The following is a 16,320-nucleotide window of genomic DNA, read 5'->3' as shown; positions in this document are numbered from 1 at the left end:
TTTAATGATTTTGCAATGTCAGAGGAAATCTTCCCCCTGGAAGTGACAAACATTTTGTGTAGGTGTTTAATTTTGGCATTTTTCTAGTGTGGTCTATCCACCCTGCAGCTTTTATAAATTGAGAAACCAAGTTCAAGGCCCATGGTGCATGATACCACGAAGGTTGAAAATGGTAAAAGCGAAGCATGGTAAGTGTTCACACTAGCGTCCTGACTAACAAAAGTATAGGGATCCATTATTCATGGCAGTGCCTCCTGCTTTGGATTCGGATTCAGATTCAGAAGCCTAGATTTGAATCTGAAAATAAATACTCGTCCCTTTCTAGCAGTACTGTGGCAACTACAGTACTACATTGGCAGCATTAATTAAACAAAAGCTCAGAGCGTGTCACTTATTCGAAGTATAACACGGTCAGAGAAGCAGCCCAAATCGTACTCTGAATATAGCTTGTCTTTTACTAAGATTGCACTAAGTACCTGTGGTAGGTACTAATGATTTATATAGCTCAGATTGTGGCATTATGTAAATTTCAATGAATATAGTTTTTTTTTATATCAACCTTTCACTGATTTTCTGCTTAAGTCTGACCTTTCTGACAAGTGACTATGCTTATTCACATAAGTTAATTAACTTCTTAAATAAAATTACATCAATACTTAACTTTTTCCTTAACCACCCCTCCCCCAGGGGTCATAGTCTAAGGATAAGAGGTTAGCCATTTAGGACAGAGATGAGGAGAAATTTCTTCACCCAGAGAGAGTGATGAACCTGTGGAATTCTCTACCACAGAAGGCAGTTGAGGCCAATTCATTAAATAGATTCTAGAAGGAGTTAGATATATTTCTTAAGGCTAAAGGGATATGGGGAGAAAGCAGGGACAGGGTACTGAATTTGGATGATCAGCCATGATCTCATTAAATGGCGGAGCAGGCTCGAGAGGCCGAATAGCCTACTCCTGCTCCGATCTTCTATGTTTAAGTGACATCCTCATGTAGGACACTCTGGGGCAGCAACCTGAGTGACATCCTGCAATGAATGTAGGACACTGCTTCAACTGTACTCATGGAGGATCACATTTCTGCCATATCAATTTGCAGGGCTATGGGGAAAGAGCAGCAGTGGGACTAATTGGACAGCTCTTTCAAAGAGCTGGCACAGGCACGATGGGCTGAACGGCCTCCTCCTGTGCTACAAGGTTCTATGATTCTAGGAGCACTTTTCATTTGTATCAGAATGAGAGAAGATTATTAAAATGGATTGTAGGTGTTATTAAAAAAAATGAAGAAACTGCAGGCCTTCATTCACAGATCTTGGTCAGGAGTCAGGTCTTTCCCCATCCTCTTTTATGATGAATCTGGAAACTGAACGCACACTGATAATTTTGCTTTAGTGCAGGTTCCTTCAGTCACTCCAAAAGCTGAAAGGGGATCTGATGCTGCCATTATACTCAGGGTGTTAGCAGGAGGGATGTGCATCAAACACTGCGGACTCATATATATGACTCATACCCACTATAGTGTCACACTGGTTTCAGTGCCACTGCCCTTGCATACGTGTAGGCGACGATGTGATGTATAATGGCACAAAGCCAGTTTCTTCATACAAATCTTGCTCTAGTGTTGCGCTGGTGCCATCAGCTTCATTGCATGGTTCTCACACAGCCAGTTGTAATACCAGAGATAGACTGGAGAGATTTCACAAGGGAAGATCCAGTAAGAAAATGGCATCACAGCAATAATAAGTATCTTTAAACAGAGCAGGGCAGAGATTCACTTCAAGAGGTGGTTTCAACTGAGTCACTGGTGATAAACATGAACAGCCATTACTGCAGTGCACCATTTCATCTGGCAACAAGGGAGCTGAGGATTCAGCCTGACCCTACAGCCATTTCGCTGGCATCCATGGCCGAAACTTAATCTCAGTCACAAATTGTGACTTTTCAAGATTACAAATGTGCAGTTGTTTGTCTGTTACTGTTAGTACACTGAATTCCAATGGAACAATTTCCTGTGCACTGCTGCCTTATCATACGGTGGAGCCGCTCCAAGTGGAAGTATCCCCATACCATTAAAAAAAATACATCTCAAATTTACTTGCTTGCGAGAGTCTACTGGCCTTGGAGTGGTGGGATTTTGGCCTTCTGATGGTAAGTAGACAAACTGGTTTCAAAACATGTCACAATGTTATGAGGACATTACATGTTCGTTTCTGGTGTGCTGCCAGTGGTACTGTAGCAACAAACTACCCATCTAGGCAAGTCTCACCTAAGGTGATTGAAAGAAGATGTTGTAGAATAGACTCGTGGTTCTTTCCATTAATGGTACACAAATAAAAAGGCAGGGAGACCAAAAGACAATGGAGCGCTATATTTTCACAGGCCTTGCCAGCCTGCGGGCCCCAACAGGTCTTAATTTGGAGCAGTGGCAGGAAGATAAAGATAAAGATAAAGTAGACAATAGCAGTGCAGAGGTCTCGGCTCCCCAATTGAAGACCGTTGCCCCAGAATCCCAGCCTTAAAAATAAAAGTGCTGTAGTTGTACTAATTACCTATTCAGCCGCGTTACGTTACAAATTTATATCAATACCATTAACATTATCAGCTCCTTCAGAAATGTCATCAATTGAACTATTAAAAAAGGAGCTTTCCTTTCCCGTTTAGGAAAATGCAACATTCTATGCCTCTCCCATGGCAGCATCAAGATGTTAGTAACATTCCTCATGGGCGAGTTAATCGGGTGCAAGCAGGTGCCAATTTACTTGCATCATATGGGATTTGCATGGAAATGATCAAACATCTATTGTCAGCTCCCTTAGTGGCTCCATAAACTTATTGAATGGTTTAGCCATACAGATGAGGAAGATCCCTGGTCCATACCAAGTTAGTGGCTTGAATAGAATAGTGGAAAATAACATTAAAATTGGGGGCGAGGGGTGGTTAAGGAAAAAGTTAAGTATTGATGTAATTTTATTTAAGAAGTTAATTAACTTATGTGAATACGCATATTGTCACTTGTCAGGAAGGTCAGACTTAAGCAGAAAATCAGTGAAAGGTTGATTTAAAAAAAAATTATATTCATTGAAATTTGCATAATGCCACAATCTGAGCTATATAAATCATGAGTACCTACCACAAGTACTTAGAGCAATCTTAGTAAAAGGCAAGCTATGTTCAGGAGTATGATTTGGAACACTCATATTTTCATAAAAGGCAATTCTGATTAGATCTCACACATGTACACAATGGCATGTGCACAATGACGGCATCACTGTACAATGTGGCCTCTGTAATGTAAAAACCAGACACGAGTGGATAGTTTCACAGAAATCTATAGCAATTGTATTAGATCTGGGAGTACTCACAAACCTAAGAATGTTTGTTGAAATTAGTACCTGCATTAATTTACGGTTACAAGCAACTGAATGAAATGGATATTTTATTGTTTTACTGTTGGAATTTACATCCAATACCTACCATTGATTTTAACAGCAAAAAATAAAATGGAATCTTATAGCATTTAAACTATATATATATATTTTTTTTTTAAAAACACGGCTTATCCAGAATAAGTATATTTAGATTCTTACAAATGATTTATATGCTTGTTGTGCAGCTTTAAACTTTTGATGTTAAGTATCATTTAAGTGACAGAAACCACATCAAGAAAAATTGATAGTGCCTGTGTTACATGTTTTTCATCTAGGAGGAGGTGTTACTATGGGAAAGCACGGAACATACAAAACCATTCCTATTTTTAGCTAGTAATGTAGGAACTGGAAATTTGTTAAAAGGAGGATCGGATGTACAGTAGAAAAATGTTAAAGCTGACACCACACATGTTTTGCAGAAAGCGCTCCCACGCTCCCAGCTGAATGAGACTACACGGAGGTGAAAGACATGGAGAGGGAGCGAGAAATTTAAAAAAAAAAGTGAAGTCAGTCCTGGAATAGATTATTGGAAATCTGCAAGAGATCATCAAGCGGTCTTTTAACTCTGAATAATTGATGTTTGTTGATTATTTCTTTTTAATGGAGGAAATACAGAGCACAAAGATTTGCATTTATATAGCACTTTTCATGACCTCGACATCGCAAAGCACTTTACAACCAATTAAGTACTTTTGAAGGGTAGTCACTGTTGTAACGTAAGAAACGCTGCAGCCAATTAACACAAACAGCAATGTGATAATGACCAGATTATCTGATGTTTAAGTGTTGATCGAGGGATAAATATTTGCCAGGACACCAGGGATAATACCTTCAAAATAGTGCTGTGGGATCTTTTATGTCCATTGGAGAGAGCAGACGGGGCCTTGGTTCAATGTCTCACCCAAAAGACGGCACCTCCGACAGTGCAGCACTCCCTCAGCGTCAGCCTAGAATTTTGTGCTCAAGTCTCTGGAGTGGAACTTGAACCCACAACCTTCTGACTCAGGGGCGAGGGTGCTACCCATCGAGCCACATCCAACACGGTGACTAGTAGACTAGTGTATAATGTTAGTTATCAGGGTCTAGCTCTTCAATAATAACTTCTGTATATAGAATTTTTGATTTGAGGAGGATTGACAAACCCCACTTCACAAGATATTTCATCAAGCCCGAGATCTCCAGCTCTAAAGATTAGTAGTATTGTGATACCAACTGTAAAAAAGAGGGACAAAGTGTGACTTCATCAAACATGTGCCTGATAGAAGAGTATTGTAAAGTTATTTGTTACACGGAGATACTAAATAACGTAATCACTATTATATACACTGGGCAAGAGTTTCTGCTTTGGGCAGAATCCAGGTGCAAATTACACTAGTTTCTTTTTGCTCAAATTTCCATTTAAACTAATTTGCATAATCGCTGAACATAAAATCTTCATGAAGCAGTGCAATAGAACGTAATTTAAAAAAAAACTGCATTAAAAGATATTCCTTGATATATTTGAGAGCGGTAACCTGGTGCAGTTTGATTATTACAGCCGAAAATGGGTTTAACACAAAAAACAAGCATTTTTAATCAGTGTCGAGTCCACCAGCTGTGAGTAACTAGATTGTAAATAACTGAGAATGACTTAAAAAAAGACAGAACCATTTACTAGTTACATTGGTGTACAATAGTCAGTTTCTAAGTAAATTAAACATTTTTTTAAACTTTTAGGACATGCCTATTAGTGTCCTTGCACCTTCAAAAAACAGCTTAATTTTACGAGCCTCCTTGAAGGCCCGGCATGGGTTAGAAAAGGCCCGCAAAGCGGCGCAATTAGTGGAAACTCGTCATGGTGATTAATTCAATTTGGGGGGCGGCCAGTTTTGTGGGCGGGGCCAGTTTCTAGCACGATTTTTTTTAAAACCAGCGCAAACTTGATTTGCACGGAACATAATTTGTGCTCGAAATTCCTCAATCTTCTGCACTGGTTTGACTGATTTAGGATGAATTGCGCTGAAAGAAAGTGCAACGAGGAGTGGAAACTCCTGCCCACTATTTTTGAAGGCATGGAGTTGAATTTTAAAATGTATATACTTTTAAAATTAATCAGGTGAAAAAAGTTCACATTTCCAGTGAGCCTATTTGCATAAACAGAATAATGCTTCTTTGTTAATTAGACCTCATTGATAAATAGAAAACAAACAATTATTTAGACTGGTTTCATGGCACATAAATTATTTGCTCATAAGACTCTCAAATTAACAAATTATGTAGCTTCATGCAACAAATGATCCAATAGGAAACCAGAACACTTAATGATTGTCAGTCACAAACAAGATCTGATGATTAGTTTAAAGACACATTTCCATAGAAATCTAGTTGATTTTCCCCCTCATAGTCCAGGGATGCTGTGACTGTACTGCCTGCTGCTTGGCTGAGTTCAGCTAGCCCAACACAAATTGGAAATTGAAATAGGCACAATCAGCTTGGCTCAACTGATAGCAGTCGGAGTTCAAATCCCAAAGCAGACTTGAACACATAACCTAGGCTCATACTTCAGTGCAGTACTAAGGGTGTCCTGCATTGTCAGAGGTGCCATCTCTTGGATGAGATGTTAACGCCTGCTCAGAAAAATATACTATGGCACTATTAGAACAGGGAGTTCTCCCACTGCCCAACATTCCTCCTTCAACCAACACCACTAAAAACAGATTATCCAGTCATTCATTCATTCATTGTTTGTGGGACTTCACTCTGTACAAAATTTGCCAGCAGCATTTGCCTGCATTACAGTGACTGTGCTTCAAAAGTCATCCATGGATTGCAAAGTGCTTTGGGATGCGACAAGGCATTATATCATAATAGACAAGTTGTTTCTTTCTTCTTGAAACTTGGCTTAGTGCTATGCAAAGAAGCATCATCATCCACTATGTCCTCATTGTTGACAAAATTAACAGATTAATTTTCTGTCTCGTTTTCATAATTAATTAGTCAACACATGTTGATTAGTTCTCTGGCCGAAATTAAAACAAATAGCCCCCTCCCCTCCATCACACTGCATTATTCAGTGAATTGGTTGCTTAAACATAAAAACTGGACAATAAACTGAAAAAAAATGTATCCAAATATTATATAAATAAAAGGTAATTCACAACAAGATCTGGTACTTCAAGGAGTTTACTCAAGTTGTGTAGTTCCAACTATACATCATTGAACTCCTACCAGAAGGTTATATTCAAATATCAGCCTTGGCTAATATGACCTTTCTTACTCTCATTTTATTAGAGCCCATGTGTTAATTTTTGAGTGATTAAGAAATGGAGCATTGCTCAGCAGCAGAGCACTCCATCTCAAAGCATGGAGGAAAGAAAACCCAACCAGGGGTAAGTCTGCCCTGCAAAAGTATACCTCCTGCCAGTAAGTCATAAAGTGGCACGGCAGTGGAAGTCTGCAGCCTATAATTGTCCCATTCTTTCAGCTAAAGGAAGTGGGTGACCTAAAAGAGAACAATTATAAACAAGAAATGCAAATAGTTCAACATTCCTTTTATTTTTGTTTTTATGTATCTGAAGAACCATTTTGGGAAGGGAAGATTAACTACTTATGTGATGTCACTGTTAGATTAACACCACAGCACATCAGAGTTATAAAACAGGAGGTGCTATTTTTGTGAAATGTCAAAAAACCTACAGCACTAATTGGAACTATTTCATGATAAAACTTACTTTGCAAGAGTTTTATATTTAAATAATAATCATAGGATAAGACTTCAAAAGTTGAAGGGCATGGCAAATTTGAAATAAGCAAATGTGGGAATTGCTTCACAATGAGTATTTTTTAAAGCAACACACGATACTACTTCCTTTTAAAAAATTAACCCAATATACATATAGCCAATAATGCCCTGTACTTTGGCAAAGTGAGTCGGCTGAACTACATAAACTGGTGTGCTTGGAAAATGCTGGTAGCAAAGTTGAGAACAGTTGTTATCTTCACTTACGCTGCAAATACTGTTCTTCTTACTGAATTCACCTATGAATTATTTTGTACCAAGCAATGCCACTCAGTAACAGCTCCTTTACTCAGCCTAAGCCTCATCTTCTCCTTGGTCAGCTCCAAGTAATTACGCCTTGTACACAAGCGCCTCGTCTTGGGGTAACTGGTTGGCACACTCGAGTCACCCAGGACTTCAAAAACTCCCTTGCTGCAATTTCCTTCATCTGGCAATACATCCACTGCAGATCCACAAAACCCTCAGGTTGGCCTGGTAAATATGCTCCCTTACAATAAGGACTGCATGCACCAACATGGCAAACATAGCAACACAGGCCCAAATGAAGAGAGGTGATTGGAACTTAATATTCACACTGAAAATTCAAATTCATTTATTTGAGCACATGAGCTTGATTTACAAAACTAGCCCTTACTAGTTCAAGTCACACTCTTTATGGGGGGGGGGGGGCGGCGCAGGGGCAGGAAAGCCATATTTGGCTCATTACACAGATTGAGTGCAAGATGAATACAGAGCGCCCCATGAATGTGTAGCATTTGCTGTGATGTTTGTTTTTAAAAAAAAAAAGAAATTGGATGTAGGCTGGGACATCTTAAAAGTGGCAGTATGGGGCATGGAGGAAAAAGCTGAGCAGTTCACTCTTCATCAAGCACAACTGTAAGCATTGATGTGAAAGTTAGAGGTAAATAACAGATAGCTCACCTATTCCCTTTATAGACAAAGGTTGTAGAGGCAAGAGTTTAGCTGCGCTACATTTACATTATTTGTGTCTTAAGCTAATAGAAATGGGTTTTAATGCCTTTATACAAATTTGCAGCCAACTACACTCACCGTACACATGCAATCCCCCCCACAAAATTAACAAATTGCATGGAGTGAATAAACATACAATTTGCTAATGGCTACCAGATGAAATGAAATTGTCAGGCACAAACTGGGCACTGAGAACATTCCCAATCGGGAGGGAGATAGAAGCGATCAGGAGGAGGCTGAGCAGGAGCCAGCGAGTGTCTTCAGCATTCAGGTAAGTTTTTTGTAAAAACAACTGCACTCTTTTGGTAACAGCCTCAGTGGACCCTTTAAGGACCACTGGTTAGGCCACACATAGACCACGTTTTCTTGACCACAGCTAGACCTGCACTGGATGTGTTCAGAGCAGACCAATTTTGCAAAAGGGGCCTGAAACAGGCCTTAGGCTCCTTATTTACATATGCAAATTGCCTAATACTTGTTTTAGGCATGTGCCCAGGGCACCTCTTTTTCTGCCTATACCAATATGGTGGGTGGCGCACCTCTGGCGCAAAATATGCATGCGTACTCTGGCTGCCATTTTGGATGCTTGTAAAATGGGTGCGCCATCAACCAGTATTTATGCCACGGAGTTCACAGTATATATTTTCATTAGTGTTTTTAAAGCCAGAATTTAAAGTTTTGGTACTTTCCAAAAATTTACATTTGAAATGCAGCATTTCAAAAGTGCTCCTAAAATAGTCACATTCTGGAAGAATGGTAACATTTCATACAGCCGAAGTTTTAAAATTTCACCTTGAAATATTGCATTATCGTCTTTATACGCTCCAAAGATATCTTGGTGTTCATTATGCTGCCTGCCCCACACCTGTTTAATTGTTGCCCTGACAAAGGATTGCCACTTCTGCTTCCAAACAAAGCATACATTATAAATATTTTTTGCAAATTTACAAAGCTGAATATCAAAATATAGAATTGATAGTATTCTGAAAATGTATTGGGTTGATTATTTACAGAAATTTAAAGGTACACAGACTTCATGAAAAGTCTTTGGCATCCCTTTATCTTTAAGAGGGAGAAGAGTCAGAAGAACAGTGTAGAAGACATGCATGAGCGATACAATGAACTTGAAAGGAATTTCATATTTTTAAATAAATAAAAAAGATATGTTTCCCAAACAGGAAGATTGTGCCTGTTTAAAATGTAAATTGCTTAATTTCCTATTATTTATATGTAGAAAATGCTAACAGATAGAATGACAATGCAGCTAAAGAAAATATTATAAAGGAAACTACACAACATATCCTCTTCACTTGATTCAACAGGGTGGTGTAACATGCAATTAGGGACAAAAACAACATTAGAAATCAGTTGCCAATTTAACAACAATAAAAGGATATAAATCTCATGGGATTATGATTTCAAACATTTCAAACTGCAATAGCTTTCCCACTTACTGCATCTAAAATAACACAAGTTAATTTTTAGCTCTCCAAGACTTACTCACGTCAATATTTATTTTCCTCACATACTTTTTGTTTTCCCACAGAGGCTTATGATTCAGTAGATACAGCATGCTTGTTATTAAGGGCAGGATGTTTCAGTTGTAAACTAATCACTGAGTTCCATCAGTCAGTGTTTGGTCAGCTGACAGGAAATGCACTTACCTCACAGTAATGTTGGTTCAAATTGGTTGTAGAATATTTTTCTCACTTTTAAAAAATACCTTTTTGTAGATTTTAATGATTACCAGCCAAAATGGCAGATTGAAGCAATTTCGTGCAAATTGATTCCATTTGTAGAATGATAGAAAACCAGCCAATCATGAAGCACTTTCACACTTCTCAATCAGCTAACAAAATCCTTAACCAGTATAAGTGATGACATTTTAATTCATTCAACTGTGGAGTGCACAAAAGTCAGCAGTAAATCCAAAATGCCTGTTTCACAACTGGGAGCATACGTGTTTGAGTAGATAGCATTGTGGTGAAACAGGATAATATTTTGGTAGGGTAAGGCAGCTCGCAATCATTCTCCAAAGAGAAAAACCATGCCAAGATGACACAAACTGAATACTATGAGAAGCTGAAAAATCCAAGTTAAAGTAAAAATCATACTGCAAAGTAAAAGCAAAGGACAGATATGGAGCTGAAGCAACTGTCTGAGGTTGAACCAGACTGTTTGCAACCTTAGTGTCATATTTGACCCCAAGATGAGCTTCCAACCACACATCCACGCCATCGCTAAGACCCTATTTCCACCTCCGTAACATTGCCTAATTCCACCCCTGCCTCTGCTCATCTTCTGCTGAAACCCCCATCCATGCTTTTGTTACCTCTAGACTTGTCTAATCCAACGCACTCCTGGCTGGCCTCCCACGTTCTACCCTCCATAAATGTGAGGTCATCCAAAACTCTGCTGTTCATGTCCGAACTTGCACCAAGGCCCATTCACTCATCACTTGCTGGCCTACATTGGCTCCCGGTTAAGCAACGCCTCGGTTTTTAAAATTCAAAACCTTGTTTTCAAATCTCTCCAAGGTCTTGCCCCTCCCTAACTCTATAATCTCCTCCAGCCCTACAACGCTCCAAGATTTCTGCACTCCTCCAATTCTTGCCTCTTGCGCATCCCCAATTTTAATCGCTCCACCATTGGTGGCTGTGCCTTCGGCTGCCTAGGCCCTAAGCTCTGGAATTCCCTCCCTAAACCTCTCTGCCTCTTTACCTCGCTTTCCTCCTTTAAGATGCTCCTTAAAACCTACCTCATATCCAATGTTTTGTTCATCTGCCCTAATATCTCCTTATGTGGTTTGGTGTCAAAGTTTGTTTGTTAACACTCCTGTGAAGCGCCTTGGAACCAATGCTCCCCATAATTTTTTTTGGGTGCGCGGCCCATTCACAGTTTTGCGCATGCGCGTACTTTAACATTACAAAAGCCAGGCACAGGCTGTGCGGGACTGGCAGAGAGCTCTGCGGCTGCGTGGCCTTGCAGCTTATAGGGACCGTTGCTTGGGACGTTTTACTACGTTAAAGGTGCTATATAAATACAAGTTGTTGTTGTATAGATCAATGCAAGAAATGCTTCACTCACTGTGTGTCAACATGCCCTCTCAATTCATGCTACTGTCACGTGTAAAATTCACACTTAATTCTCTGGTTGGTAACCAGAGAACACAGATTTAAATAATTGGAAAAAGAACCGGCGGTGGGTGGGGGGGAAGATGAGAAGAAATTCATTTTATAATGCAGCAAGTAGTTATGATCTAGAAGGCACTGGCTGAAAGGGTGGTGGAAGCAGATTCAATAATAACTTTCAAAAGGGAATTGGATAAATACTTGAAAAGGAAACATTTGCAGGGCTATGGGGAAAGAGCAGGGTAGTAGGACTAAGTGGATAGCTCTTACAAAGAGCTGGCACAGGCACGATGGTCCAAATGGCCGCCTTCTGTGCTGTAAGATTCCATGATACTTTGATTCGGTGTTTCCTACATTACAACAATGACTACACTTCAAAAGTACTTCATTGGCTGTAAAGCGCTTTGGGGCGTCCAGTGGTCATGAAAGGCGCTATATAAGTGCAAGTCTTTCTTTCTTTATGATAAGAGGGTAAATAGTGGAACAGGTGGTGGACCCACCCAGGAGAAACCATTAACGTCATGGGAAATAGACTTCACAGATTTCTTTTGAAGAGGTGACATCCCAAATTCACAAGATAAATTGTGTAAGGAAGGCCATCTGGTCTATTTCAATTCACCCACCCATCCAACCAACTAATCATCCATCCAAAAAACACTACAGTCCATGAGCTATGAAATATAACTTCATAAGCTGGGGGTCTTTAGGCGCAAAAAGAGACTTTTCAGAGGGGATCTTGTAGAGATACACAAGAATATTAATGGGATAGAGAAAGTAAACCTAGACAATATTTTCAGACACACCAAAACAACAGGACAGGAAGGCACAACAGGTTCAGAGTTGTCATGGTCAAGTTTTAGACAGACATCGGAGAGTACTTCTGTGTACAGAGGCAATGAGTTTCTAGGAATGGTGGTCAAGGCCAAGGCATTGGGTTGATTTAAAAGAACAGCAAGATCGCATAATAAGAAAAATGGTAAGGTTTGTGTTTTTTTATCTGAATATATTGTGAAATGAGAGTTGTTTTGGGCAATCTCTCAAAAGTGTGGTATCTGAAGAGATTAGATAGATGTGCAGACCAACTAGTACGCACCAAATGATTCACATATTCTATGACTTACACCATATCTTACATTAATTAGTTCATATATGCTGATCATGCACAAATGCCTAATTGTACTATAATTCACATATTCTATGACTTACACCATATCTTACATTAATTATTCATATATGCTGATCATGCACAAATGCCTAATTGTACTACAATAATACAATATTGTGGCGGATCGCCACCTAAACGGGCGCAATCCACTTTTCCGTCCGTGGACAATAAATCGGGCACCTTGCCTTTAAGAAGCATGCTGCCTTTAAGGCATGACAAAGGAGCGGGCGTCGCCCTCAGTGTGTACACAAAAGTGCGGGCGTCGCCCTCATTCTGTTTTCAGGTTTAGCAGAGAGAAGAGCTGGGGCAGCCATCTCTCAAGAGAATGTAATAAAAGCCATGTGTTCCTCAGATCGGTTCGGCCTCCATTCGTGTTCCGCGGCAGCCTCAACATTGGTGACCCCGACGCTCAGAACGTATTCCGAGCACTGCAATGGCGGACACGAACGCAGTTTCTGTGAAACTGCCAGAGTTTTGGGAAAACCAGCCCGAAGCCTGGTTCCTCCAAGCTGAGTCCCGATTCCGGCTGCGACACATCACCACAGATGGGACGAAGTATGACTACCTCGTCGCATCACTCGGTAGCTCCACAGTCACGAAGGTCTGGATAGCGCTGCAGAACTCACCAGAGGAGGGCAAGTATGCACATCTTAAGGCCGCGCTCCTTAAAAAATTTACAACCTCGACATACCAGCGAAACTGCCGCCTCCTCGACCTTCCAGGCCTCGGTGACGCCTCACCGTCAGACCTCCTCTCCCACATGCTCTCACTCACCGACGAGAGCCCACCCGGGTCCCTCTTCCGCACGCTGTTCATCCGCCAGCTACCTCCCAGCATCCGCCCAGCGATCGTGGCGTCCGGCCTCACGGACCTAGAAGCCCTGGCCAACGAGGCCGACAAGCTGCTGTCCGCTCACTCCAGCCGTGACGTCGCTCCGGACCTGGCAGCCACAGCATGGGCGCGCCCCTCACCGGCCACCACACGGCCACAAGGCCCAGCCACGGGGCCCACGGGGCCTTCGCGCCCCACAAACCCGGGTTACTGTTACTACCACGCACGGTTCGGCGCCAGGGCACAACGGTGCACACCTCCCTGCTCCTTCAAGTCCGCCCCCGTACCAGCCCCCGCGATGGCCGTGGGCCACGCGGGCTCCCTGCTGTACGTCATGGATGACAAAACTGGCCGCCGGTTCCTGTGCGACACTGGAGCTCAGCACAGCATCATCCCGGCCTCCGCCCTCGACATCCAAAAGGGCGAACGAGGACAGGCGCTGGCTGCCGCTAACGGCTCGGACATCCGGACGTACGGCACCCGCACAGTCACCCTCGACCTCGCTGGTCACCGCTACCGATGGGAGTTCATCACTGCCAAGGTACTCTCCCCTCTCATCGGCGCAGACTTCCTGTGCGCCCACGGCCTACTGGTAGACATCCCTCGACACCGCCTCGTGGACATGAACACCATGTCCCCCATCCTGGGCGCCATGGCCCCCCGTCAACCCGCCGACATGGCGTCACAGTGCCACGCCCGGGCCACGGATGACTACTCGGCACTCCTGGCCGAATTCCCGGCCCTCAGCAACCCGACCTTCTCCGCGGAGGTCGCCAAACACGGGGTGGAACACTTCATCCCCACCACAGGCCCCCCAGTGTACGCCCACGTCCGCAGGCTGGACCCGGCCAAACTGGAGATCGCGCGGACCGAGTTTGCCACTATGGAACAGCTCGGCATCATCCGCCGCTCCAACAGTCCCTGGGCCTCCCCACTCCACATCGCCCCCAAACCAGGCGGGGGTTGGCGCCCCTGCGGGGATTACCGCCGCCTCAACGACGCCACCACCCCTGATCGGTACCCCGTGCCGCACATTCAGGACTTCTCGGCTAGACTGGCCGGCTGCTCAGTCTTTTCCAAAGCCGACCTGGTGCGCGGCTACCACCAAGTCCCCGTCCACCCCGCAGACGTCCCCAAGACGGCCGTAATCACCCCCTTCGGGCTTTTTGAGTTCCTGCGGATGCCCTTCGGCCTCAAAAACGTGGCCCAGGCATTCCAACGGCTCATGGACTCGGTCCTTCGGGACCTGAAGTTCCTGTTCGTCTACCTGGATGACATCCTGGTAGCCAGTTCCTCCAAGGAGGAACACCTCGAACACCTTCGCATCCTGTTCGGGCGCCTCAGTGACCACGGGCTCATCCTCAGCCCAGCCAAGTGCCAGTTCGGCCTGGACAAGATCGACTTCCTCGGCCATCACATCACCCATGCTGGGGCCATTCCCCTGCCCACCAAGGTGCAGGCCGTCCAGCAATTTCCCCGCCCCACCACCATCAAAGGACTCCAGGAGTTCCTCGGGATGGTGAATTTCTACAACCGCTTCATCCCCAAAGCGGCGTCCCTCATGAGGCCCCTGTATGAAGCCCTCCGGGGCAGGAGCGGCAAGATGGCGGTCGAATGGACGGCAGACGTATCAGCCGCCTTCAACTCCACCAAGACCGCGCTCGCCGACGCCACCCTGCTCGCGCACCCACGGCCCAATGCCAGAGTAGCACTCACCATGGACGCCTCCGACCACGCGGTCGGCGCCGTGTACGAGCAGTGGTTCGACGGCGTCTGGCAACCACTTGCCTTCTTCAGCCGGCAACTACGCCCCCCGGAGGTCAAGTACAGCACCTTCGACCGTGAGCTCCTCGCGCTGTACCTGGCGGTCCGCCATTTTCGGTTTTTGCTGGAGGGCCACCCTTTCACTGCGTTTGTCGACCACAAACCCCTGACATTCGCAATGGCAAAGACAACCGACCCCTGGTCCGCCAGGCAGCAGCGCCAGCTCGCGGCAGTGTCCGAGTTCACCATGGACATCCAACACATCTCCGGCCGAGACAACGTGGTAGCCGACTGCCTCCCCCGCCCCGCCATCCACGCCGCACACCTGGCAGTCGACTACGCTCAACTCGCAGCAGACCAGCTCACGGACCCTGATCTGCTCTCCGCACCTACCAACCTACCAGGGCTACACCTGGCCAACATCGCCTGTGGCCCGACCGCAGTCACGGTCAAGTGCGACATATCCCTATCTCAACCTCGGCCCGTCGTCCCAGCGTCCTGGCGCCGTCGGGTATTCGAGATTCTCCACAACCTCTCCCACCCCGGCGCCCGCGCATCCATCAAATTGGTAGCCAACCGCTTTGTCTGGCGCGGCCATCGCAAGGATGTGCGTACTTGGGCCAACTCCTGCCTAGCCTGCCAACGGGCCAAGGTGCAGCAACACACGAAAGCACCCCTCGAGGAGTTCACCGTCCCTTCACGTAGATTCGACCACATCCACGTGGACATCGTCGGGCCCCTGCCGCCGTCGCAAGGCCACACGCACTTGCTGACGATCGTCGACCGCACCACGCGCTGGCCCGAGGCAATTCCACTGACCTCTACCACCACCGCCGACATCGCCAGAACCTTCGTCAGCACCTGGGTCGCACGGTTCGGCATCCCCTCCGACATGACGTCGGACAGAGGTCCGCAATTTACCTCTGAACTCTGGACCGCCATCGCACGCAATCTCGGGGTGACCATTCACCGCACCGCAGCGTACCACCCCCAAGCCAACGGACTGTGTGAGCGGTTCCACAGATCCTTGAAGGCATCTCTTCGAGCCAGCCTCCAGGACGGCGCCTGGACCGACTGACTCCCGTGGGTCCTCCTCGGCCTGCGCTCCGCGGTTAAAGAAGACCTCCACGCATCGGCAGCAGAGCTCGTGTACGGCCAGCCGCTGCGCGTACCCGGCGAGTTCCTGCCCACTGCCACGACACCCTGGTCAGCCGACCAGCAATGCCACGACTTCGCCTCACCGGCGCTACAGT

The 16,320-nt window shown here is 44.7% G+C and overlaps 1 protein-coding gene across 3 annotated transcripts in view; it reads right to left on the bottom strand.

Moving 5' to 3' along the window:
- The window catches only part of LOC147107663 (uncharacterized), a 61,839-nt gene that overhangs the window by 37,232 nt on the left and 8,287 nt on the right, over positions 1-16,320 (bottom strand). The window contains exon 1 of one of the 3 annotated variants that reach the window (XM_086006888.1): positions 9,681-9,784. The exons of the other annotated variants lie outside the window; for them this stretch is intronic. Coding sequence (XP_085863014.1) covers positions 9,681-9,749 — 69 coding nt within the window. The 5' untranslated portion in view covers positions 9,750-9,784. Of the gene's footprint in view, positions 1-9,680; positions 9,785-16,320 lie in introns of those variants that run through there. 3 annotated transcript variants of the gene reach the window in all.

The sequence above is a fragment of the Somniosus microcephalus genome, chromosome 14, assembly GCF_052327205.1.
Source record: "Somniosus microcephalus isolate GS21.2 chromosome 14, FLI_Smic_1.0, whole genome shotgun sequence".
NCBI classification, from domain to species: domain Eukaryota; kingdom Metazoa; phylum Chordata; class Chondrichthyes; order Squaliformes; family Somniosidae; genus Somniosus; species Somniosus microcephalus.
Note: the sequence above shows the minus strand (reverse complement) of the source record. Positions and strands in the feature narration are given on the sequence as shown.